This window comes from Nyctereutes procyonoides, unplaced genomic scaffold (assembly GCF_905146905.1).
Source record: "Nyctereutes procyonoides isolate TBG_1078 unplaced genomic scaffold, NYPRO_anot_genome, whole genome shotgun sequence".
Classification (NCBI taxonomy): domain Eukaryota; kingdom Metazoa; phylum Chordata; class Mammalia; order Carnivora; family Canidae; genus Nyctereutes; species Nyctereutes procyonoides.
Window position 1 is genome coordinate 24,336,205 of NW_026575049.1, and position 24,816 is coordinate 24,361,020.

The 24,816-nt window shown below is 60.7% G+C and overlaps 2 protein-coding genes across 3 annotated transcripts in view; one reads left to right on the forward strand and one right to left on the reverse strand.

Moving 5' to 3' along the window:
- Positions 1-5,674: 5,674 nt before the first annotated feature.
- SHISA8 (shisa family member 8) lies at positions 5,675-11,722 on the forward strand. Its single transcript, XM_055329422.1, has 6 exons — positions 5,675-5,961; positions 6,349-6,681; positions 6,837-7,337; positions 9,848-9,978; positions 10,781-10,924; positions 11,185-11,722. Exons 1-6 carry the CDS (start codon positions 5,675-5,677, stop codon positions 11,586-11,588), a joined length of 1,800 nt encoding a protein of 599 aa, XP_055185397.1. The 3' UTR covers positions 11,589-11,722.
- Positions 11,723-14,027: 2,305 nt separating this feature from the next.
- Positions 14,028-24,816, reverse strand: part of SREBF2 (sterol regulatory element binding transcription factor 2) — a 61,981-nt gene continuing 51,192 nt past the window's right edge. For both annotated transcript variants that reach the window (XM_055328040.1, XM_055328041.1), the window contains exons 14-19: positions 24,364-24,473; positions 22,650-22,782; positions 19,935-20,103; positions 17,587-17,772; positions 16,243-16,354; positions 14,028-15,772 (exon numbers count right to left, since the gene is read on the reverse strand). In XM_055328040.1, the coding sequence (XP_055184015.1) occupies positions 15,552-15,772; positions 16,243-16,354; positions 17,587-17,772; positions 19,935-20,103; positions 22,650-22,782; positions 24,364-24,473 (931 nt within the window). In that variant the 3' untranslated portion in view covers positions 14,028-15,551. The remainder of the gene's footprint in view (positions 15,773-16,242; positions 16,355-17,586; positions 17,773-19,934; positions 20,104-22,649; positions 22,783-24,363; positions 24,474-24,816) is intronic.

Consider the following 24,816-nt stretch of genomic DNA (forward strand, 5'->3'; position numbering starts at 1 on the left):
TAAACCCTTTGCCAACAAGGTTTTCAACATTTGCAAAGCTTTCCCCTTGAGCATTTGGTTGTTTTGGTGTTTGCTGTCGTAGTTGAGCAGCAGCATCTCCTTGACATAAATCTTTGCCTTGGAATTTTTTTTTTATATGGCCCCTGTCGGTTGAATTGATGTCCTGAAAATCTAGACTAGTTCAAGTCCATGAACAGGGATTAGATGTCCCATTTTGCAGATAGGAACAGAGAGGCCTAGAAGGTGAAAGAATCTGGCCCAAACTATGATATGCCGCAGTGGAGCTGAGCCAGACAGAGGCTCGTGCCCCTGCCCTGAGTGCCTGTGCAGAAGGCCAGTGGCCCAGGTGCCCTCCTTGGGAGCGACTCCAGGGATTGACTCCAGGCTTTACTCCTTGTTTTCATCACTACTCAAAGATTTCTCTGCCCAACCAGTCTCCTTTTGCTGTAAAAAGGACCCAAGATAGACTTTGGAAGAGCTGCCTGTTGGGGTGGGAGCTAAGAGAAGCAGCTCCCCCTCACCCACATCTGTGTTTCTGGCCCGTTTTTTCCTGAAGGAGGGTCTGGTTTCCCTGAGGTCCCCAGGGCCCGGGCAGGTGGAGGCGGAGCTGGCTCAAGTCTCAGTTCCTCCTGGGGCTTCCTGCAGGCACCTTTCACTTCCTGCCCAGCAGCCCTGGGCTCTGGGCTCAGGGTGGGGGTGGGGAGGCCCAGCTGGGGAGGCCAGGGAGGAAAGACCTGACCCCTCACCTCTGGCTGTCTCAGCCCTTCCCTTCAGGAGCTGATGGCATCTCTCCGTGAGCCTGTCTCCTCATCTTCAAAATGGAGCCCAAGGGCCAACGAGCTTTCTGAGACTAAAGAGGTCATGTGGCAAGTAGGGTCTTCACCCTGGAGGGCCCCCACCTCCTTTCCCTGGGATGCAGACACTTCCTGCCTGGAGTCACTAACCATGAGAAATTCCTCTGGAAAGTGAGTTTCCCAGAGCTGGTCTGAGGCTCTGGACTCAGTACTTCCCATTCCTACCACTCATCCATCCCATTCCTACCACTCATCATCCCAATGATCACACCAGAGTCGAACACACCTGCTCTGTGCCAGGGCCATTCTGGGCAATGCTTGGAGGTCAGTCTCAGGCCCTGCCATTAGGTCTAGTCCTGTGGGAGAGATGGAGCAGGACACGATGACCGGACAGGGTGATGATCCCTGCCAGGGCCAGGGGATGCTCCAAGCAGGTTGACTGATCCAGCATCTAGGGAGTGCTTTGGATAGTAGGAAGTATATGCCCTGAGTCCTGCCCAGTTTCCCTACTGGAATGGAGCAGAAAACAGCCATTCCTGGTCCAGGGCACTGCGTGTAAAGGTGCAGAGAAGAGGCTGCAGAAGGGTCAAGAAGCAGAGCTCAGGTGGGGAGCTGGAGAGTCAGATACCTTGGCCTGGGAGTGCCAGGTGAGGCTGCATCAGAACCTGGCCTGTGCTCATGCCTGCCCCTTGGCACATGGGGGCACTGTCCTCAGGGAACCCCGGGTGCTTCTCCAGCCCCTCTGGCCACCCTCTGGTCGCAGGGTGGGAATTCAGTCCATTTGCTCTCTTCTGGGTGGCTCAGGCCACATTCCTCCTCACTGACCTCTCGGGATCCCTGGGTGGCTCAGTGGTTTGGCGCCTGCCTTTGGCCCAGGGCATGATCCTGGAGTCCTGGGATCGAGTCCCAAGTCCCACGTCAGGCTCCCTGCATGGAGCCTGCTTCTCCCTCTGCCTGTGTCTCTGCCTCTCTCTCTCTATCATGAATAAATAAATAAAATCTTAAAAAAAAAAAAAGAAAAAAAAAAAGAAATCTGACCTCTCCAATTTGTGCCTGCCCCCCAGCTGCCTGGGGTGACCCCGTCGGTGGAGGTTGGGGGTGGGGGAGGAACGACTGCCCAGGGTCCCGCAGAGGGCGGGTTGGGGAGGAGCCGGGAAGACGCGGGTGCCCCTGTCCCTGGGGTCTGTAGGGGTCTGTAGAGCGCAGACAACGCTGCAGGGGTCCCGGGGCCAGAGGGCCTCTGAACCTCTCCTCCCTCCCCTGGGCTGCAGAGAATCTGGGACCCAGAAGATGACTCCGGGGCAGGAGAAAGTCTATCTCCGCAGCTTCTGCGGTCAGCCCAGCTGGTGGCACCTAGACCTGCGGCCACCGAGCGCCGGGGACAGGGGCTGCGGGACGGAGGGGGCGGGGGGGGGGGCAGAGTGGGGGGCGGGGCCAGGGACGGGGGCGCCGGAGGGCCCCTAGCCTCGGGGCAGTGGGAGAGGGGCGGGGCCGCAGCGAGCAGAGGCGCGGGTTCAAGGCCGAAGGGCGAGGAGAAAGGGCTGCACCTGGCGAGCGGCGGGGCCAAGATCACCAGGACCCTCTCGAAACCCTGGATGTATGGCCCCGGCTTTGGATCGAAGTGTCTGTGTCGAGGGGTGCAACACTCCCGGCCCCTCTCCTGGCTGTGGGCTCGGAGCCGACCTCAGAATTGTGTCCAGGGGCTGGCAGGCTGCGGGACAGGGAGGACTTGTTCCGGTGGGTGGACGCGCTGTGTGGCCTCCGCTGAGCCCTGTCCTCTCTGAATCTATTCCTGTAGTTGGGACTCAGTGGCCAGCTCCAGATTTGCATGTTCACCGGGGCCTCTGCAGGGTCCAGAAGGGAGAGACTCTGGGGGGTAACCAGCGATTTCCAGGGGTGATGTTGGCTGGGTGACTCCTTGAGGCCGCGGAAGGGCTCGCAGGGGAGAGGGTGAGCAAGGACCTCGGACTGGAGGCTGAGCCCCAGCTCCCCTGCACCTCTTTCCCCCCATCCTGCTCCCCCTCGACCTCAGCCTGGGCGCCCCCTCCCTCCCACAGGCAGCTGGAGCCTGAGTCACAAGCTGCTCTCAGGAAGACAAAGGAGCCATGGGCCCTCCCCTCCCGACCCGCTCCCTCCCGGTACTGGCATAGGCATCTGTGCTATCTGTGCTAGCAGGGAGTCCAGAGCTCTCTAGAATCTCTGCTTTTTGGGTAACCCTCCATCATGGAAGAAATGGAAGCAAAATGGGCCTGGGAATGTGACCTTGGAGGCGTTCGGATGGTACCCATGGTGGCAATCACCATCTCAGCAGCCCCGTCAAAAAGGTGCAAGCAGCTCATCTTGCAAATGAGAAAAGAGGCCAAGAAAGGTTGTGGGTCCTATTAGAGCAGGAATTCCAACCCACCTTAGTCTGGCTCCAAAGGGAAGGATAAGTAGGTGCGGTCAGTGTGAGGGGCTGGAAGGGCGTTCCAGAAGCGGAGAGCCTGCGCAAGGCCTGGGAGCTCAGGGAGGAGGCAGGGCGCATTCGTTGTCTATCGGAGCCTAGGAACACTTCCCTGGGCCCTGGGCTGGGATCCTCCAGCTGCTCTCTCTCTTTATACTAAACTGGCCGGAAGGAGGTTTGGGACTCCCCACAGGTTCCAAGCCAGACCTTGGTCCTTCCTGTGTGCCAGTTACAGCAAGTCATTTCTGCTCACTGGGGCCTGGGTTTGTCTCTAGGAAATCCCAAGTTCCCTGGCCCAGGGCTGGGCAGACTGGTCACTGGCCCACAGTCTAAAATGGGAACATTGAGACCCGCCTCGAGCTTTCCTGAATGTCCATGACCTCTCAGGACCCGGAGCCTTGCACAGCCAGAGCTGGGCACCAGGCGAGGGCTCAGCTGTGAGGGGAGAACATGTGTGCACAGGTGCATCCACACCGACACACATGTGCGCACACATGTCCATGGTGGAAGGAAGACTCTCATGATCATGCAAGCCCCAGACATGCACTCCAGCTCACAGTCGTGAGCACACTTAGACAGCCTCGCACTCAAGCTGCCAGCACTCAGAGCTGGGGGCGGGGCGGGTGCCCTTCAGGCACATAAATGCCGCTCCTCTGCCCTCCCCGTGGGGCTTGCTGCAGATGCCAGGGGTTATTTTAAGCTTGGATCAATGGGCGATTTTTGGTGACACAGGGTGTGTGGGGGGGTGGCAGGCAGAGGAGACAAGAGGCAGGTGCTCTGGTGCCTTGCTGTGGAGAGAGACCCCAGGGTCCGAGGAGGGCAGCTGGGCAAAAGGGTCACTCCTCAGCTGCACTGCTCCATTTCTAGATCACCTTGCCCAGCAAATGGCCAGACACCTGAAGGGCAGTGCCAGCTGAATGAGTAGCCAAATCCCAGGGCTGAGTCAGCCAGCAGTGGCCTGTCTCTGCATTTGAACCCCCCTCCCCAGCCCCAGGCTGTGTGTTAATATTGAGAGGGCGGTAAGTGCCTGGGATAGGCCTGCCAGATGTGGGCATCTGTGGTTGCTGGCTGACCACCGAACCAGACTGAGATAGAGAGGAAGCCATGGGTGTGTGGAGGAGCTGGAGGCTGGACATCAGTCCTGGGGGTGGGGGGCTGGAATCCAGCCCCCAGCTCCTGCACTGGGCAAATATATATGGGCCCGATGGCAGCGACAGGGGGTGGAAGCTCAGTGGAGCACCCAATGACGCCAGGACAGTGGGATGAGAGAAGGGTCCAGGGAAGGGACATAACTCAGGGAAGAACATTGGGAGCTCAGGGCCCGGTAGGGTCACCCTACCTGAGAAGGGGCCACAGTCCTGGGAGGATGCGGGGCAGAGACAAGCCTGCTTAAGCCTAGTGCGCAGCAATAGGGGAGGAAGGCGGAAGAAGCAGTCACCCTCAGGGCCCCAGTAACCAGGAGGGCAGTTTAGCAGGGCGTGGTGGGGGCGCTGATACAAATCAGACAGCTCGTGCCATGGAGTCCTTTCTGGGACTACCCCACCCCACCCCGAGGAAGCAGGAATGAGTGCTCCAGAAAATAGAGCGACTAAATTCTAAACCGAATAATAAATGGAAAGTCTGATGGCAAAAAGTAAACCAGGCACTAAGAAACAGTATGTAAAGTGGGGCATATTTTAGCCTGTTGTCCCTGGTGATGGGATTAAGGCAATTTCATCTCATTGCTTTGCTCATCTATTTTCTTTGTCTCTAAAATTGCAATAAAGTCTTCTAATGGGGTAGGGTCTTGGGACTGGATCCGAAGAGCTGCCGGTGGAGGAGGAGGGGGGAGGCTACCTCCGGAGGAATGACCCTGAGGGGGAGGGCCTCTCAGCACTGAGACCTGAAAGGGGCCCGTCAGCCCCTCAACTCGGCAACACAGGGACTTGATCCTCCTTTACATGTAAATCCTCCCTCTTGCTCCCTCCACTTCCTCCATTTTAATAAGCTGATCCCAGTCTCTGAGGGAAGACCCGACGCAAAGGGGAGCAGGAAGGAGCCCAAATTCTTTATTTTACAAAAACTAGAGACTAAAGTCACTTCATTTGTTCATTCAGCAGATAGGACGCTGTGTGGGAGCACTGGGGAGAAGAGGACACTACCCTGGCTCCCCTGGTGCTCCCATCCGGACGGTGGGGGGCATCATACTGGCCTCTGCCTCCTGAAAGGGATTATGAATCCGCCCGCCCCTCCCCCTCGAGAGTTTTTGATGTTAAGAAGAGAAACAGGCAGAGGGAAGCAAGGTGCCCGGTTCGGTCACATCTTCCAGTTAAATCTAGCTTCGAAAACCCCAGAGAACGGCTCCGCACTGGGTGCACGGTCCGTACCACCTTCCGCCCCTTCTCCCGGGGCCGACAGGGGACCCTGGCGTCCTGGGGGGCGGGGCGAGGGCCGGCGGATGGCCCCGCCCCCTGGCCCGGCCCCGCCCCCTCGCCCCAGTCCGGGTCCAGCCGGATCTCCTCCCCCTACACCTGGGGTAGCGAGGACACCCCGGGAGGACGCGGCCCAGGCCATGCCCATCGCCGCAGAAGTGGGGACACCTCAGGGCCCCAGGCCGGGGTCCACGGGCTTCTGGGACCCGGGCGCGCGCCCCGGGGCTAACGCAGCGCTCGGGGCGGCGCGGAGACGGCCGGCGCTTGGCCTCCGGCAGCGGCTCCGCGCGCGGGTCTCCTTCCCATTTGAGAGGCGGGAAAATCGAGGCGCAGAGAGGCCGAAGGGCCTGCCACCTGTCCCGCTTCTGTGTCGGCCGGAACTGACGGGGAGGACGGGGAGGGGGCAGGGCGGGGGGGCGGCCGCGACCCTCCGGGGCCTCTCGGGGCCCGGAGCCCCCGCACCTGTAAAGCAGAGGCGCACTCGCGCCCGCCTGTGTCCGAAGTCACAGCCCTGAGAGCCGTGACCCGAAGGCCCTGGGGCTCCCCGCTTGAGGGGTGGCTTGGGGAGGCCTTCGGAGAGGGTCCCCGGCGGGGCGCCCCCTCCCTCCCCTGGCGGCGGCCGCGCTCCTCCCCCGGCCCTGCCTCCCGCCCGCCCGCCCTCCTCCCCCCGCTCGCTCCCTCCCTCCCCCGCCCGCCCGAGCCGCGCGGAGCCCCAGCCGCAGGCAGAGCGCGGGCAGCGCCGAGCGGGCGGCGGGAAGGCAGCGGTGTCGGGCGGCCCGCCGCCCCCGCTAGCCCGGGCCACGCACACCCGCCGGCCGGGGAGAGGCCGGGGGGCGCGCGGGCGAGGACTGGCCGCCCGGCCCGGGGGCGTCCCGGGTGAGGACGGCCGCTGGCGTCCGAGGCAGCGCCGGCGGAGGACGCGCCCCCCGGAGGTGCGGCCCCGCGAGCCTCGGGCCGGGCTCCCCACCGCCGGCCCCGCGGCCCGGGAGGAGGGCGACGGCCGAGGAGGCGTGCGGCGGGGCCGGCGCGGTCGGTGAGGGCTGGCGGGGCCGGCGCGGAGGCCGGGCGGCGGGGAGCCGCGGCGCGCAGCCATGCGCGGGGCGCTGTAGCCGAAGGCGCGGGCCCGATGGAGCGGGCCGGGGCGCCGGGGCTGCGCGGCGGCGGCGGCGGCGGGGGCGGCGGCGGCGGGGGCGGGGGCGGGGGCGGCCCGCCGGGGCTCCGGCTCGCGCTCGGGCTGGCGCTGCTGCTGGCGCGGCCGCCGTCGGGCCGCGCGGGGGCCCCCGAGGCGCAGGAGCCCGCGGCGCCCGCCACTGCGGCCCCGGCCGGGGGCGACCGCTGCCGCGGCTACTACGACGTGATGGGCCAGTGGGACCCGCCCTTCAACTGCAGCTCGGGCGCCTACAGCTTCTGCTGCGGCACGTGCGGCTACCGCTTCTGCTGCCACGACGGGCCGCGGCGCCTCGACCAGAGCCGCTGCTCCAACTACGACACGCCGGCCTGGGTGCAGACGGGCCGGCCACCCGCGCGCGCCCGCGACGCCACCGCGCCCCGGGACCCGGGCCGCGAGCGCAGCCACACGGCCGTCTACGCGGTGTGCGGCGTCGCTGCGCTGCTCGTGCTGGCCGGCATCGGGGCGCGCCTGGGCCTGGAGAGGGCGCACAGCCCGCGCGCGCGGCGCACGGTGACCAGGTGAGCGCGCCGGCCGGGCCGGGATCCCCGCACCCGCCGCCTGGACAGCCCTCCCCGGCCCGTGGGCGCCCCCCTCGCCATCCTTCATCCTCCCCCGCCCCGCCCCGCCCCGCCGCGTCTGCGAACTCTGGTCGCGTCCGCAGCCCCCTCCTGGTTTTTCCTTCCCATCTCTGTCTCCAAGCCTGTTACTCCCCCCACCCCCACTTCGTGGAGGGAGACAGCTGATACCGTCTCCCTTGACCTTCCGGAGGGAGCTGGGTGCTGAGCCGCCCTCCCCCGCGGCTCCCTCCTCCTCCGGAGTGGGCGGGAGGGCACAGAGGCCGCACCCAGGAAAGGTCGGAGCCCCACTAGCGGGGGGTGGGGGCGTGCGGGCGTGCGCTGGTGTAGTGTTGGGCGTCTTGGGCCCCAGAGTAGGGTAGGGAAGGGAAGGGAAGGGGCTTTTTCTGTAGCTCCCCTCCTGCTTCTTTCCCCACTTCCCTTCCACCCCACCCCCCATAGCTGTGACTCAGGCCTGACCTTCTTTCCCTGGGGATAAGGCCTCCCCCACACGCCCCATTCAATACACCCCCCCCATTCCAGGCAAGGGACAGGGTCTCTCTCTGTGTAGGAAGGCACTGGAAATGTGGGGGACACAGATTCGTTGTTGCCGAGGCCAGGTGCTAGCTGAGCCTGAGCTTTGTGTTAAGTGGGGTCTTAGCTAGAATGACGACTCTGGGATCCTGTGTCCTCACCCTGGAACTCTCACCCACACCCCCACACTCATGCCCAAGTGCTTTGGGGCCTGTGCCTTCCTCACTTACCCAGGTCTGGGCTCCCTGGGGTGTGCGACAGGCTGGGTTTTAGAGGTGACAATGATAGAGAGAAGCCCCCATGCCTGGGTGGGCCTGCGTAGGCCAGGTATGGATGCTTCCGCCTCCTAGTCTTCAGGGGCACAGGATGAGGGTTTCCTTGGCTCCGCGCAGCACCCCTGTCTCCCAGACCACTTAACTTACTGTGTCCCGGCAGCCGCAAGGTGGAACTGGGATTGGACCCCTGACCTCATCCACTGTGCTGCTGCCTTGGCGATGTGGAGGCTCTGGTCCTGAGCCCTGGGTGCTGTGGGGGCAGGTCCTGAGCTTGAGTCCTTCATGTCGGGCAAAGAGAAGACAGGACATGTCCTTGACTAGAGTGAGGGCAGCAGGAGCTGAGGGCCGTGATGGTGTAGAGGGGGCGGCCGGGGCAGCCTAGCTGATACATTCACCTAGGTCCCTCTTCATCTGCAAGGGACGGGGAAGCAGGTCTGGCGATGCTTCTGGAAGAGCTGGCCCACCCATGATGTGCTCTGTGGCCTAGGCCAGTCCCTTCCTCTGTCTGGGCTTCAGCTCCCACATGCCCTCTTTTTTTTCTTCTCTGGGGAGATCTGAAGCCCCACTTAGGCTCATGTGTGGGTGTGTGCTGAACCCCTGTTCTCACTCTGTTGAGATTGATGGTCAGCTCCCCAAGCTCACAGGGCTTGGAGGGGAGCTGGATCTGTCCCTTGAGAAGTTTGTGCAGAGGCCCAGAGGCATGAAAATTACTCAGGTGTTCGGGATCGCTGGCAGAGGAGCGCAGAGCTGAGAACACAGGGGCGGGCAGCGGAGGGCTGGGGACCAGAGGTGCAGCTCGGGCAGGTGTGTGTGTGTGGGGAGGACACGACTTCCTGACCCTGCCACATTGCAGCCAAACTGCACCTACCCCAGAGGGTCTCCGTGCTTCCTCCTGCTTCAGCCACTGAGGCCCCAGCCCCCGGAAGGAGGGAGGATCAAACTGCCCCAGAAGAAAATCAGAGATTCTGGGCACCAAAGGCAGCTGGGCGGAAAGGCTGGGACTGGCTGTCGGCAGGGAAGGCTCAGTCAGACGCTGTCACACCTGGGTGGGGCTGGGTGTCCCAGTACCCAGGAGGCGGCTGCCCAAGGTCATGTAGTCTTTGGTGCTGGGCTGCCAAGGTGGGATCTCCTGGCTCCTCCCTCCTTTCTTGTGTGTCTGTCCTCCCCTCTGCGTCCATGTGGCAGCTCTGTGCCAGCGGAAGCCTCTGCTGCAGGAAGGGAGTTAGGTAGGCAGGTAAAGAAGGCTTCCTGGAAGAGAGGGACTCTGGTGGGGTGTGAATGAGTAGGAATTTTGTGGAGGGAGATGGAGGAAGGTCGTCGGCACAGAAAACAGCAGAAGCAAGGAGCCTGAGAGGCTTGCAGAGCTCTCACTGGGAGAGGAGGCTCAACTCAGAAGGTCTTAGGGATTCTGAAGAGTCTTTGAAAAACAAGGTAGCCCAGATGTCAGGGGACCCATAGCATTTCCTGACCTGCTCTGGAAGTGGCCATGTTGGGGAAATGAGAAGTGGAAACCTGATGTGTAAGATCAACTGCAGGGCAGAGAGGAGGCCCAGGGAGTTTGAAAGAGTGACGGAGCGGTGGTGGCCGGCATTAGCTAGGCCGAGGGCGGGCCAGTGGGGAAGCCGGAGGTTGGGAGGACTGTCTCTCATCACTCTTTCCCCACAGGACACTCACAGAACTTCTGAAGCAGCCGGACTCCCAGGAGCCACTGCCTCCACCTCTGGGCCCACCTCTGGGTAGCTGTGTCCAGGTGCAGATGAGTGATGCCCCCCCCCGGGGCTCCCCCAACCACACAGGTGTGTAAGCGGGCACAGCAGCCTATGTCGATCTACAGCACGGGCCTCCCTTGTCTGCTGTGGGCCCGAGACCAGGGGAAGTGGGGCGCTGAGGGGCAAGAGGCTCTTGGCTGTTTCGAAATTTTAAGGAGCTGCCTGCCTCTGCAGGTGTGTGAGTGTGGGTGGGGCAAGCTGGCCAGCTCCCCGTGGTAAAGAGGGACCCTCCAAGGTGTCCTGCAACTTCCAGGCACAGGGATGCGGTGAGGAAGGAAGGTTCCAGGTTCAGGGATCCTTGGCTCAGGCTGTGGTTCTAGGCCTTGGCTCAGCAGTGCCCTGGGGACTGCCTGGCACAGCCTGTGGATTCCAGGGGGTCTTTTTAAACTCCAGGCTGGAGCCTCCCTCTTGGCCTCTTACTGGTGAGGCAGGCTTCACAGCAACTTCCCCTCCTCTCCCCTCTGTGGGTTGGAATTTTCAAACCTTAACTGTCTCCTGAGAAGCAGGTCCTGGGACTCCGTGCCTGGCCCAAGCTGGACAGGCTGGGAGCCATCCCTTAGGCTAGCAGCCACTCAGGGCTGGCTGCTATTATTCAGGTTATTCTGAGCCAGGCAGGCCCTGCCCCAGGCCCTGGAGTCTATCAAGAAGGTGGTTTGGGCTCCGTCTCTTCCAAGCAGCCCTCCCACAGGCTCTCCTTGAAGTGCCGGTGGGGAGAGGACAGTGAAGAGGTGGTGGCGCAGGTGGAGAGTGTCCTCGGGTCAGCAGGCCGCAGGTGGAGAGTGTCCTCAGGTCAGCAGGCCGGGTCTCATTTCCCCTTCCCCTGCTCCAGACAGGAAGCGCCCCAACAACGTGCCCCTGGGGTCAGCGACCCCCGGCCCCCAGCGTGGCCCCAGGCTGCAGGGCAGGGGCAGCATGACGCTGCAGCCCTATGCCAAGTACGCCACCCTCAAGGCCGCAGCGCTCAAGGTCGCAGGTGAGTGGCTGGAGAGCCCCGTTCCCCAAGGGGAGGGGGGAGCGCTGCACCTGGAATATCCAAGCTCCTAGGTTACAGGGCTGGGGTCCCGATTCCAGTTCCACAGCTCCCACCCTTGCGGGGCAGCGCTGCGGCCAACTTCGGCCAACTTCTGTGTCGTGCCTATGCAGCCAGTGGCCTCTAGTCCCCTCCCCGGGCCACCGGTCCTGGCCCTGCCCCCGGGCCTGACCTCGCTCCCCGCCCCCTCACTGTCCCTGCAGAAGCCACCCCACAGGACTTCTACCAGCGTTTCCCCGCAGCGGAAGCTGCCCCGTTGACCCTCCCTGCGCGGGCCCCGCGGCCCCACGAGGACTTGCCTGCGCTGCTCGACGCCTGCCCCTGGGCCCCGCCGGGCTACGCGCCCCCCGCTGGCCTTGCCCCATCGGGCCACTACAAGGCCTGGATCGCCGGCCGCCAGTTCCGGTCCACCCCCCGTGGCCACCCGGCTGCTCAGGCCTCCCAGGCCTCCCCGGCGCCCCGGAGGCCCGGCCATGCGCCCCGGCGCCAGTTCAGCGTGGAGAAGCTGCCTGAGGCCTTCAGCCCGCAGCCCCCTGCCCTTTATGGTAGCGCCGGCCGCGGGCCCCGGCACCTGAGCACTAACAGCAAAGCCGAGGTCACCGTGTGAAGACAGGGCGCCGGTGCTTCTGGGGGCCCTCGCCTGCCTGGGGGGCACGGGCTGTGGAAGGCCAGCCCGCCCTTATGCCTGCCCCAGTGGACTGAGCCTGGGAGCCTGCAGAGCTAAGGGGCCCACTGGGGAAGGCCAGGGGTTCCGATTTCCGGCCCTCGCCCGGGTTCCTCATGTAAATAAAGCCTTTTGTGTGGCTCCCATCCCTGAGAATAAAGGAGCCCTGGCTTGGCCCTGAGAAGCACCGATGGTGGAGGCGTTGGTCATTGACTGGACAGACGGCAGTACGGGCAGAGGGCACAGCATGTGCAAGAGCAAAGGACTGCTCCTGAGAGCTGCCAGGCAGGTGTCCTGGGAGCCAGGGAGAAGTGGCTGGAGAGGGTAGTTAGGGTCGATTGCCAAGCTTAATGTCCACACCAGTGGGAGCCATGGGAGAGGGGGCAGTTGGGAGGCCCCCTGGGAGGGTCCGTGTCCCTTACCGGAGATGAGCCCCCTCCAGCCAGTCACTCTACATCTTGAGTTGGTTGAGCCCGGCTCATCCTCATTGACATAATCTGGCCCTGAGCCGGCACCTGGCTTGCAGGCCACTTGGCCAGCTTGGTCCAGGGCCGCCCCCCTAATGGGTGTGGGCAGTGGGCCAAGTGGACAGCTGGTGCTCAGGATGGGGGAGCCTCCTCCCAGTAGCTGCTCTGGGAGCAAAGAGAATGGGGATGCTGGACATGGAGCCTTGGCAGTGCCCCACTGGGGGTGCTCGCACATGCTCGGCACTGCCAGCGCTCCCCCTTCCTGCCAGGCCGGCTCCGGGTACCTAGCTGTGTCTCAGGGCATTGCCAGCAGCCTGGGTGTATCGAGTTTCTTTATGCCAGGGACAGTTGGGGAGGTTGAGGTCTGGGTTATGCCCTTCACTGTGTGGCATCAACGAAGCTGCCCAGTTGGCCCTCAGTTTCCCTCCCGTGTACCCTGGGCATGGTATATACTGTTTTACTAACCGCGGCCACCATCTGTTGCTGCTTTCATTTAATTCTCACAAAAGCCCGGTGGGTGTGTGCCTTTACAGATGAGGAAATTGAGGCTTAGAGACCTAAGTAACTTACCAAGGTCACCCAGGTGATTAGCTTAGGACTCTTCTGTCTTCTGTGACTGAATCGATGCATGGCAGGCAGGGCGGTCTGGGGACTCTGGGGACAGGAAAGGTATGAAGGCATGTGCCAGGGGGGCGGGGTGGTGGTGCTCCTGAGGCACATGCAGTCTCAGACCCTCCTCCTGCCCGCAGGGCTGCCCTGAGGCCCCCCCCACCCCCAGCTCTTCACCTGGAGGAGGGCCCACCTCACTATCTCTTCTGGCTTTTGAGGAATCCAAGGCTCAGAAGCCTCAGGACAGGAAAGAGCCAAGAGTCCACAGTCCCACCTGCAGCGAGGGCTCCTAGGGCTTGTAGGGGAGACAGTCCTCGCACCCTCAACTGGGTGTGAGGTGCCCCCAGGGCCTATCCTGCAGCTGTGTAGAGAGTGGGGGGGAGGAGGGTGGGTGCTGAGTCACGGAGCCTGCAGACTCCTAAAAGGATCAGGTTCCTGGGCACATCACATGGGCCACCCACAGCTACCCACCCTGGTGACAAAGGCCTGGACTGGGCTTTGCTGGGAGATGGGTGCAACCCCTGCTCATTTTCAGTCCCAAGGACCCTAGGTCTCCATCCCAGGGGGCACAAGGCTGAGGCTATGGGTAGGGCCAGGGCTGGACCTGCTGCAGCTGGGCCTCCTGGCTGCTCTGGCCCTTGGGGCAGCAGAGCTGCTGGGACCGCCCTCCTGTGACGGGGGCGGCTCATTTCTCAGCCAGGTCAGGTGGCAGACTTTGCCCTCCTTTCCCCTGGCCCATCCCCAGTCACTTGTCTCCTCTTCCAGCCCGCTGCTCCTCGTGGTCTTACCCCTCGTCACTCACAAGGTACGGAGCTGTAAACCGGTACTTTGTGTGTCGTACCACTGACCCTGGCCAACAGGCATGTAGGGACTCAAAGGCAGGGACTGTCATCCCTGTTGTGCACACATGGCAAGAGGCGGAGATGATGTCTTTCTCTGGGTGACCCAGCTAGGATGTGACTTGCAGGCCCGGGAGGGAACACTAGGGGGCAGCCCACCCAGGAGGGGAGGGATTTATCCTGGAGGTGGTAAACACGCAGGGGCTTAGCACCCAGTCTGAAACCAGCCATGAGCAGCCAGCTGTGTCCTGGACAGTGACCTCTGACCCCAGCAGCTCCTCCGGCTGCACTTTTATCCCAGACCCCATCCCAGCCCTGCACTGTTGGGAAGGGGCCTCGTGAAGCCTTCCAGGGGCCTCTCAGCAGAGGGAGGGCATCCTCCGTCCCGGACCCACCAGGAGCCCAGCCACGCAGCCACCTGGCTGGTCATGACAGCAGTCACGCTACAGACCCTCACACGCCTCATGCTGGGTGGTACCAATCTGTGTTTATTGAATCACCTACATCCAGGACACAGTGAATGATTCCATATCAAGGAAGCCATAGGTGTATCCCCGTCAGTGAAAAACCACCCCCTCCCGCCCCTAAACACTAATGAGAAAAGGCACGGTATATACACATGACACAAGGGCTGGCTCACCCGGCGGGCACAGGCCACAAATTACAGTGTGTGGGGGGACGGGCAGCAGGGAAAGACGGGTTTGGTACAAGCTGAGCCACCTCAGCCCGCACTTGGCGTCAGGGCAGCCCCTGCCATGTGCAACCCCCAGTCCATGCGGGGGGTGGGGGGGTTGAGGCCCTGCCCACTCTCTACCCCACCCAGCCTGAGGCGGAGGCGCACAGGCGGCCCCTCTCGGCCTCCCAGCAGGCTCTGGGGTCTCAGGCAGTCCTTGGGTCCTGGTAGAAAGAGCCTCGGGGGAGGCACCAAGCCAGGGATCCAGAAAAGGGGACGCACTCTTCCTCCCATGACCCCTAGGAAGGTAGAGAGCCTCATCACTAGCGTTCACCTCGCGGAGGGGCCTGTCCCTGGGGAGGGACTGGGGGTTGGTCCCGGCCACCCCCGCTTATTTTCAGGTCATGAATTAGGGATAAAAATCGGCCGTGGAGGTAGGAATTGGGGTGGGAGGGCCTCTGGTCTTCAGTCCTGATGGGTGGCTCCGTCTCTCCCAGCCCCCCGGGGCCTACCCTGAGCTTGGGCTGCCATCCCAGGGGGCGGGCAGTGGGAAGGAACAGGACAATTAAATACGATACCATTTATTTTTTAAAAAAATTAAAAAATAATGCCAACATTATTTCATCCAAGCCCAGGCCTGCCCCCTCCCGCCGCTCACTTGCCTCCCCAGGGCTGGGTTCCCCTCCTTCCCCCGCTGTCCTGTGTAATGAGGAGAAAACAATGAACTGGCTTTGTCAGGCACAGGGGAGGGGACACAGACCCAAGGAGAGAAATAAAGATGCCACAGCAGCTCAGCCCTGCATCACGGCAAACCCAAGCACACGGATATAAAAACATCTGTATAAAAAGGGGGAAGGGGCGAGGGGGCACTGAGCCATGGGTGAAGCACTCTGGTGCCCAGGGGCCTCCGTCCCCCACAGGGAAAGCCTGATAAAAAACAAGGAAGCAGGAGAGGAGGTGTTCAGAGAGAGAGAAGCTGGGGAGGGTGGCGGGCTGGGGGCAGGGGGCCAAGCAGCTTGGGAGCCCGGCTGCTCTCCCATCAGGGAACTCAGCTCCTGCCCCCACCCTGGCTCTCCTCTCCCAGACCCATGGGGCCCTGGACCACGGGCACCTTCCCGCAGCAGCGTTTGGGGCTCTGCCCAGGGGCCTGCCAGGCTCCGGTGGTCCAAGGGCCTCGGCAGGTGACAGCTCCGAAGACAAGGCTCAGCCCACCCCTCCCAGAGCAAGCAGGGAGAGAGACCGCTGGACAGGAAGGAGGGAGAGACTCAGAGGGAGGAGGGAGAGGGAGGCGGGGCGCTGAGGGGACAGCGCCCGGGGGTCAGGAGGCGGCGATGGCCGTGCCGCCCCCCAACTTGACAATCATCTGCTGGCAGTCGTTGCAGGAGCGTCGGTCACCCGCCTTCTCCAGGGTGCGGGCCGCCTCAGCCAGCAGCACCGCCCGCTGGCCGGGGGAGGACAGGAAGGACAGGGGAAGGTGGCGGCAGGCCAGCAGGATGGCGGTGGCCCGCTCTCGCTGTCCGGGCCAGGCGTCTACCTCTCCTGTGGGAGTGAGCAGAGACGGACAGGAACCACTCACCCAGAGCCCTCCGTGACGCAGGCGCTGCTGCAAGGGCTTGCTGTGGGCTCGCTTATTTAACCTTGGCCCACTCAGGATGGTAGGCTCTGGTGCTCCCCTGGCTCCCGGACGACAGGATGTGTGCGTGGCTAGCACCCCACATGGTGTGGCTCCAGGGCCCCGCACCAGGACAGTGTCTCCAGCCCTCCTGTCCCCACTCTTGAGGCTGGAGCCACAACCCGACCAAACCCCGGCCCCACAGGTTCGGGATCCTTCCCAGCAGCCCATGGAACCAGGCCTCAGCTGCTTCCATTCTCACACCACCTCTGAGACTCTGCAGGTGAGGACGTTCCCTGGGGCTCTGCCAAGGTAAGTGCTGGGCTGGGGCCCCGCTTCCTCCCTCCCCTTCCTCCCTCCCCCACCAGGCCTAGAGCTGGGGCGCAGGCACACTCACCGTGCTTGGTGCTCTGAGCAGTCCGCCGGCGCAGACTATGCTCCAGTAGCTGGTGGGTGCGGGTGGGGCTGGCTCCTGCCATCAGGCGCACAGTGGCTTCATGCAGGAACACCTGGGGGGTGCAGAGGGGGCCGCCTGTTTGTTCCCCCGTAGGTGCCTCTCTCAGCATCTTGTCTGCCACCCCCCCCCCCAATGGCCCTTCCCTCCACACCCCCTGCCCGGCTCTCCCCTGGGAAGTAACCACTGTCCTCACTCTGCCCTCCGATCCAAGCCAGACCCCTGGAGGAGCAGCAGGGAGACTGAGTCAAAAAAGAAGCAAAGGATTGCTCCCCTCTCCTGGAGACAGAGCACTGACATGCCCCCCGGGGTCGGAGGACCAGAGACCTGGGTGCAGCCTCAAGTCCTGGAGGGGGCGGGGGGGGGGGGCGGCCGGAGGAGAGGGAGAACTGGGCTGGCACCAGGGAGTTTCCTTCAGAAAGCGAGGCCTGAAGAAGGCTTCCAGGTGAAAGTGCCGCTCTTCTGTGAACACAAGTCATTGGGGAACGGGAGGCAAGGCCTAGATCTGTAATTCTCTAACATCTCAAGGCTCCTCCCTACCTTCATGTCTCCATCTGTGGGGAGGGTCTGGGGTGCCACCCAGGAAGGCCACGGGGGAGAGGAGAGGGGGGAAGCCGCTAAAGAGATCAGCAGTGGGGGAGGTAGGAAGGCAATGGTGCTTCACGAGGAGAAGGCCTTTGATGGCCCCTGAGCAGATCAGAGGCCCCTGAAACTTGGGGCGCACTTCTTCTCCCCAGCGGGGGTTGGGTCAGTGCTGACTATGGATGTCTGCCCACTGTCTGCCCTGGCTCACCCCACACAGTGGCCAGTGTGACCCTGAGTGGGCCTGATGAGCAGCCTTGCTTTCTCAGTCCCTTTCCATCTCACAGATGCTTTTGGCCTTTTCACTTGAATTTTTAGAAAATAATTCAGGCAAGAATATGTTTAGTACATTACTCTAATTAGCAATAAAAATAAAACACACAAAAAAAGTATTTGGGTCCAATAAACCCAATTATACAGCTACCCTCGGAGACTTCTCAGATCCCGTGGCCACCACCAAGGGGGTGCTGCGTGCAGCCAGGAGGCAGAACCAAAGCCCCCAGTGGCTCAGAAAAGAATTAGATGAAGTTGTAGGGTGATTTTCTCACTCTGATACCAGTTAGAAAAACCAGAGTAGAGCCTCGTCCGTGCCCTTCCCACCCATCCCAGTGTTTGACCTCGGAGGGCCAAGGCTGCAGCCCCACACTGGGCCCCCCGGGTTCCAGGGCCGCTGCTTGCCTTCCCCTGGCGGCCGGTGCGCCTCACCTTGCGGTATGCTGGGCGGAAGCCGTGAGCCAGCCTGCGTAGGCTGCCCAGGTCCCGCTGGAAGCCAGCCAGTTCAGCACCTGATGCGTGGTACGTCTCGCCCAGAGCCTGGCTGGCGCCTGCCTGCTTTTGCCAAAGTGCTGTCCTCAGTGACAGTAGCAGGTCACAGGTCAGGAGCTGGACCACCTGTGTGATGAGCCACAAGGGAGGAGAAGGGTGACCGGCCCGTTGCTGGGACAGGCCCCGCCCAGCCCGACACTCAGCAGCTCTGGGAGGAAGTGGAGTGTCCCCGGGGAGTAGCAGCCTGGAAGACGCTCTGCAGGGAGCAAGAGAACAGCTGATGGGCGAACTCGAGTCACGGCACCTAGTCCTTCTCGTGGCCCCGGGTGGGAGATCTGTTCTTCCCATTCTGTGGATGAGGAAGTGAGGCCCAGAGAGGGGCAGTAGCTTCTGTGTGGGAGACACACGGGTCAAGGCGAGGAAATAAACCCTCGTGGATCTGACAGGAAGGCTGGGGTTCCTCTCACCTCACAGGAGCACCCCATGGCTGGCCTGGTGGCTGAGATACACAAAAGGTGCCACGGCCCTGCCAGTACGTCAAGTAGGATCAAAGGGCCTGAAATGGCAGCACAGCCAGGGGATGGAGGAGGGGGAGGAGGAGCGGCTCACTCCAACAGAAGGCAGCAAGGCTCAGCCCAGGTGGTCCCTGCAGCTGGGGAAACAGGAGCCCAAGAAGGCAGAACCACGGAGCCATGGAATGCTTGGGTTTGGACCCACTGACCTAAATCAATTGTGGTTTTGCCACTGACCAGCACACGACTGAAGCTCTCAGTTTCCTCATCCACAACATGGCACCACAAGGCTGTTGTGTTACATGAGAGCACTGTTGTGGGTACCATGCCCAGCCTTGGGAAGTACTGTAAATGCCAGCTGCTATTGGGCATGGATGCCACAGGTGTGGGGGCACGGTAGAGAGATCCTCTTGTCTGCACGACACCCACGAGGCTGGGCTGCCTGCCTGCCTGGCTCCCACCAGCACCAGGGTGAGGAGACAGCCCAGTCCTTTTGGAGAGGGGTCACACGTGGACTCCCCCAGGACCTTCCTCTTCTTTTTTTTTTTTTTTTTTTTTTTTTTTTTTTAAGGACCTTCCTCTTCTTGCCCCTTCACCAGGGCACTGGACCCACCCTGGACCCTGCTTCATGTCCGCTCAGTGCCCCTGACCCTTTGCCACACTGTTTTCTGGCTGATGACAGCCTTAAGGGGACACACGTAAAGCTTTCCTCTTCAAACAAAACCTGACATTTCTAAGAGGTGAGTGTTGGGGGAGCACCTCTGGGCAGGGGTGGCAGCCTGGGTTGGATTCTGTCCTTTGAGAGATGTCACGATCCAGGGGGTTTCTTTCTTCCCGGCCCATTCTCCCATAAAGAACCGCCACCTGAGGGTGCTACGGCCTCTCTCACGTTTCCCAAACTCAGCTGAGACTACCCGGTTCCCTCATGAAGACAAACTCTACAGGAGACCAGCAGAGGACAGGTGCATAGTGAGATGTGGCTCTTCCACGGGCCTGTGCTCTTGGGCCCTCTCTGCACGTTGCCTGTCCTACAGGGCGGGCCCGCTTCCTGGGTTCACCCCAGTATCCGAGACCACTGACCACCTCTAGCCATAAATGCCAGGCTGGCCACTCGGGACCAAACCTCGGTGAGTCTCAAGAGTCTGACCATAGCTCGCCCCTCCCTCTGTGGAGTAAAACCATGCCCTCCTGAGGGAGCAGGTGACGCTTTGCTTTTAGTTGTGTGCATTCCTTCCCTCCCCTCTCCCGGGTTGGCCATGTCTCAGGGTCCAACACTGACAGCAGTGCCCTCTAACAAGGCATAGGGAGAAGTCTCTCGAGGGCCAGGCAGGCCTCCATGATGCACTGTGGAAACATTGCACGGGTACCGCCAGAACATGCAATGCAACTACAATGCACCACAGCTGCCCGCTAGGAGGTGCCCGTCTGGCCACGGAGTGTCCGGGGTGGTAGGTCAGCTCAGGCTGCGTGTGTGGCAGGTAGGCGCCCATTCGCAGGCTGGCCCTCAGCAGCCTGGGGGAGTTGTGCAAGTGGCCTGGAGTAAACGCAGAGCCCTGGCCAGCAAGATCTGGGACCCGGCAAACTCAGCAAAAGTGCAGGTGAAAACATGCTTGCCTGAAGGACTCAAAGGGAGCCCGACTGAGCCAAGAGGCTATGTTTGGGGGAAAGGGACAGCTGGCCTGGTTTGTCTCCTACGTAGCCCCACACACTGGGTCCGAGTGCTCTTACCCACCACAGCTAAGCACCTCCCTGAGGCACCAGACAAGCCCCACTCACGTGGTTGAGGGTGAGGTCGCAGGTGGCCCCGCTAACGTTGAGGCTGCTCCACAGGTGGCCGCTGGCCCTCTCACAGTGGCAGAAGGAACTCTGCTGCCCATCCGCCTTCCCCAAGAGTGAGGTGTGCATGGCTCTGCAGGTGTGGAAGACGGCCTTCACCAGGGGGCTCCTGGGCAGTGAGAGGGAGGCAAGAGGCAAGAGGTCAGTGAGCATCACCAGGGTAGCACGAGGAGGAGCCTGAGCTGGTGACACGTGGGCCTGTCCACTCCAATACTGCCATGATGACCCCAGATCCGAAATACCAGGCCTTCATTCAAGGAATGCTGGCAGAGCCCAGGCCTGGCGATGCAGCGGTGAACAACCCAAGTCCCTGCCTGCAGGCACGCACTCTCTAGCACAGGAGTCAGGTAATAAATGCACTGGACACTGAAGATGTGACGCCAGGCAGTGTAAGCGCCAGGAAGGAAAGTCAGGCAGAGGAAGGAGGAGGCATCTTATAAAGGATGGTGGTCAAGGATGTCCTCTCTGGAAAAGTGATTTTAGCGGAGACCTTAACAAACAGAGGAGTGAGCTGTGTGGCTTTCTAGGGAAGATTCCGGGCAGAGGAGCAACAGGTGCAAAAGTCCTGAGTCTCTGACACACCGGAGAATATCCGGGGGCCAGCGTGGCTGGAGGGGAGGAAACAAGGAGAGCAGAGGGAGGGCAGGCCCTTCTCAGCCTAGCCATGGCCCTGTTCCCCACCCCCACCCTCACCCCACCCCTGCCTCTGCCTGCTACAGGATGTGGGCATGCGGAGCTCACCTCCTTCCCCTTCACATTCCTGTGCCTCTGTTGGCGTGGACGCAGGGGCGAGCCCGCTCTCACCAGCCTGTCCCCTGAGACTTAGTCCTCCTGCTGCGCCCCTGGGCTGCCTTCTCCTGTCCTGCCCCCTATTAGCCTCCTCTGGCTGCCCACTGAGTCAGGCCCTTTGTACCCACCTCCGGTTCCCCTGACACCAACTTGTGGTTGATGGGCCTCCCTCCCTCTGGCCCAGACACCTCCCGGGGAAGAGAGGCACTGGCTGCCTCACGGAAGTCACGGCTGGCCTGGCAAAGGCAATCGCACCAGGTGCCCACAGGAGAAGAGCCTGTGCAGGTCTGGCCACTATCTACCCGCTCCTGGCTGTAATTTGCTCGTGTTCCCTGCTGCCTCTCAGAGCCTAGAACCCAGCTGGCACTCAGAGGGCCCTCAGTTAAGCATCCACCAAATAAATGATGGAATCATGGAAGAGGTCCAGGAGGCCCGGAAACAGGGCATGTGGCCAAGAGGAAAGGATCAGAGACTTGGGCTCAACCACCAGGACTGTCACTAAGGAGCCATCTAACCGACAAACAATCTATAAAGTGGCCACAGTCCCACTTGCCGCCACCTATGGGGGCATAAAGTATTTACTCCATGATTTACACCTGCTGAGGGGCCATCCCCTCAGAAGCTGGGTGTTCAACTCTGTAGAGAAACTAGTGTCTTTTCATAGAGCAGACTGGGGAGAGGCTGGGGAGGGTGAGGGTGGGGTCCCACAGCATCATTATCCCTAAGGACCCCAGGGCGACTGAATTCTGGGTGAGGCATGTCTGCTGAGGGTCTTAGCCTGATGCCAGGGCTCTGCTGCTCACATGAGGGGACTTTGGACAATTTCCTGTCATGTCCTCAGGCACACTAGCTGGGAGACAACACACACAGGGTAGGGTGCAAGGTAGGTGCTGACGAATCGGGGTGTCGACAACAGGTTACTTAAGTGAAATGGGGGTGTCAGACCTACCTTAGAGAATTTTTTTTTTAAGATTTTATTTATTTATTCATAGAGACACAGAGAGAGAGAAAGAGGCAGACACAGGCAGAGAGAGAAGCAGGCTCCATGCAGGGAGCCCAACGTGGGACTCGATAACAGGTCTCCAGGATCACACCCCGGGCTGCAGGTGGCGCTAAACCGCTGCGCCACCAGGGCTGCCCTACCTTAGAGAATCTGCCTAGACATTCTTTTCTCAGCTCTTTCCTGCTCTCCTGGTTAATAGTCTGCTTGACAGGAAATGTTCCAGCCTTGGCTCTGAGGACAGGACCTGCTGGAGCATTTTACTACTACTCTGGGGTTGCAGAAGATGTTAGGGACACTCAGTCAGAAACAGCCAGTGTCAGCAGGCAGTGCCAAAGGCATCCAAGAGGCAGGCGTGAGTCTCCCAGGAGGAAGGTCAAAAGCTCTCCAGTTGTGCCTTGTGCTACGGGCCCAAGGCCCTTTGAGTGATATGGCTGAGGTGGCTAGAAGGAAAATGGGTCCAGTGCTGGCCCACAAGAGAGGGATCCTTGGGGCCCCTCACAGCCCGTGCTGGCTGGGAGCCACCTTCCATGAGCTTCCAAGGATGCCAGGAGCCACACTGCCCTCCCTCTAGCTTGTGGCTCCACGGACAATGGGGGAGGTGGCCCCGGAATCAGCAGATAGCTGCAAGGACAGCACAGGCACGGACAGGGTGCTTGCCAAGCTCGGTGTCTCCATGCCGCCCTCTTCCTCCCGCTGGCTCTCTCCTTCCATCTATCATGTAGTCCCTGGGCTGCCTGACCTTTCACTCCAACGACCACTCAGACTTGCCTGTTCCTGCTAACACAGAACAGTGGGCCTGGCACCCCTGGCTTTAGGGAATCCCCTGGAAAGAAGCAAGTAAGTCGTCAAGGAGGCTTACGTACTCTGTTACTTCCAGGGCTTTGGGGACACGCTCTACTTCGGTAAAATGAGTGCGTACAGCTGCGTCGTCTCCCTGGAGCCAGCTGATGGCCACAGTGATGGCGGATGTCCACCACCGACAGATGACATCTGGACCTAGGAGGGAATAGTACCAAATATTACTCTAGCACCATAGACCTCCCGCACTCAGCCTGGCTGCCTGCGCCTAGTGTCCCCGTGTGCACGAGCCATCACTACCATCTGGTAATGGGCTGGGGACCTTTGGGTTGCCCTCTCATGCAATTCTGGTGGGACACGAGCCAGTACCATCTTTTGGAAAGTGTTTGGCAATCTGTATGGAGAGCCTTAAAGATGCTCACTCCTATTAATCTAGTAATCCCATTTTGGGCAAGCTATCACAAAAAATTGGCCTAAACAGAGAAAAAAAGTAGAACAAAGATGTTTACTATAGTATAATTTTTTTTAAAAGATTTTATTTATTCATGAGAGACACAGAGAGAGAGGGGCAGAGACAGACGCAGAGGGAGAAGCAGGCTCCATGCAGGGAGCCCGATGTGCGACTCGACCACGGGACCATGCGACCATGCCCTGAGCCAAAGGCAGATGACGCCCAACTACCGAGCCACCCAGGCATCCCTGTAGTATAATTTTTAAAAAAGATTGGAGAGAGAGAGAGAGAGAAAGCACATATGCGCACGAACAGGGAGGAGGGGCAGAGGGAGAGAGAGAATCTCAAGCAGATTCCCCTCCCAGCAATCTCACCACCCTGAGTTCATGACCTGAGTCAAAATCAAGAGTCAGATGCTCAACCAACTGAGCCACCCAGGTGCCCCTGTAGTGTACTTTTTCAGTAAAATGCTAGAAACAACCTGAATCTCTAAGAGTCATGAAAAACGGGGCTTCTCAAGTGTTTGCAGTAAGAAGCTCTTGTGAGGATCTTTAGTGTTTCTCTATCAGAGGCTCAGTTTTCTCAGCTGCAGGATGACGGTGCTAGTGGTCTCATAAAGCCAGGGGTGGGTGGTGGGTGGGGGGGGCGGAAGTGTTAAGTAAGATAAAAGGTGGAAGAGCCTTGCTTCTTTAAAGCTAGGCCACCCGGTCAGGGATCATGATGGGGCAGCTCCTTTTTTCTGGAATCCTTTCCTCCCTGGGGAGAATGGCCAGGAGAGAGCTTGACAGCCTCCTTCTCCCAGCAGCCTTGAAACAGCTGCTAGGCCATCATCCTGATGGCAGTCGAGGGATGGAAACAAAGAATGTCCTGGTGCCAATTCAGTCAGTGGCTTGCACCAGCTCAACCAATGGGTAGCTGCAGAGCAGTACAGATACCCGGATCAAAAAGTCTCTTCAGCAGACAGCATCAGACCCAAAAGCAGCCCTGGGACCACTGTGCATCAGACAGTGAGCCGCCACTACTTGGACCACTTGCTGCCCAGTCTGGGTGTTTGGTAAGATGTCTGCCCCACTCGGCTAGGGCCCAAGAAATATATTCACTGTTCACCATCATACTTTGAGGAGAATCATTATTTCCTATCTCCAGAATCCCACCCAGCAGGGTAACTATGGGTGGGGGCTACGTGTGGGCCACAGACCCATGCTTCAGGTCCAGGGAAGAGTCTCCGGTGCACACTCATCACTGCCCTGGAGCCCCTGGGACAAAGGGGCTGTGAGGAGTGAATTAAGCAACATGAGGCCCGCAGAGCCACCCTGTAGGGTGCTTACCAAGGGCCGACTTGAGCACGGAGCTGCTGGAGAAGGGCGGGGTCACAATCCCCACAGAGTCCACAAAAGAATTCAGTAATTTCAGGTACTCCAGAGCATTAGAGAATTCGCTAGAGAGAAAAGAAACGGCTTTACTGTATATTGGGATGTACAGAAGGCCCACCCTTGTGGCTGGCACCTGTGCCCCAGTTCTGAAAGCCAGTGGCCATTGTGGCCCCTTACCCCCCCCTCACCAAGCACACCCTGAGCCCTGCCCCCAATGCCAGTCAGTCTCCACAGGCCTTCTTTGCCTGTCCCTGGGCCGCTCCTGATGCTCCAGCCTTTCTCTTTCTGACTCTTCCCCTCAAGGCCTAATTCAAACGTCATCTCCTCCCACAAAGCTGCTGATGTCACAGGACAGAACTGCCCTCCCTGCTCTGCTCACGTGCACTCTGGGCAGGACCTGGGCTTTGT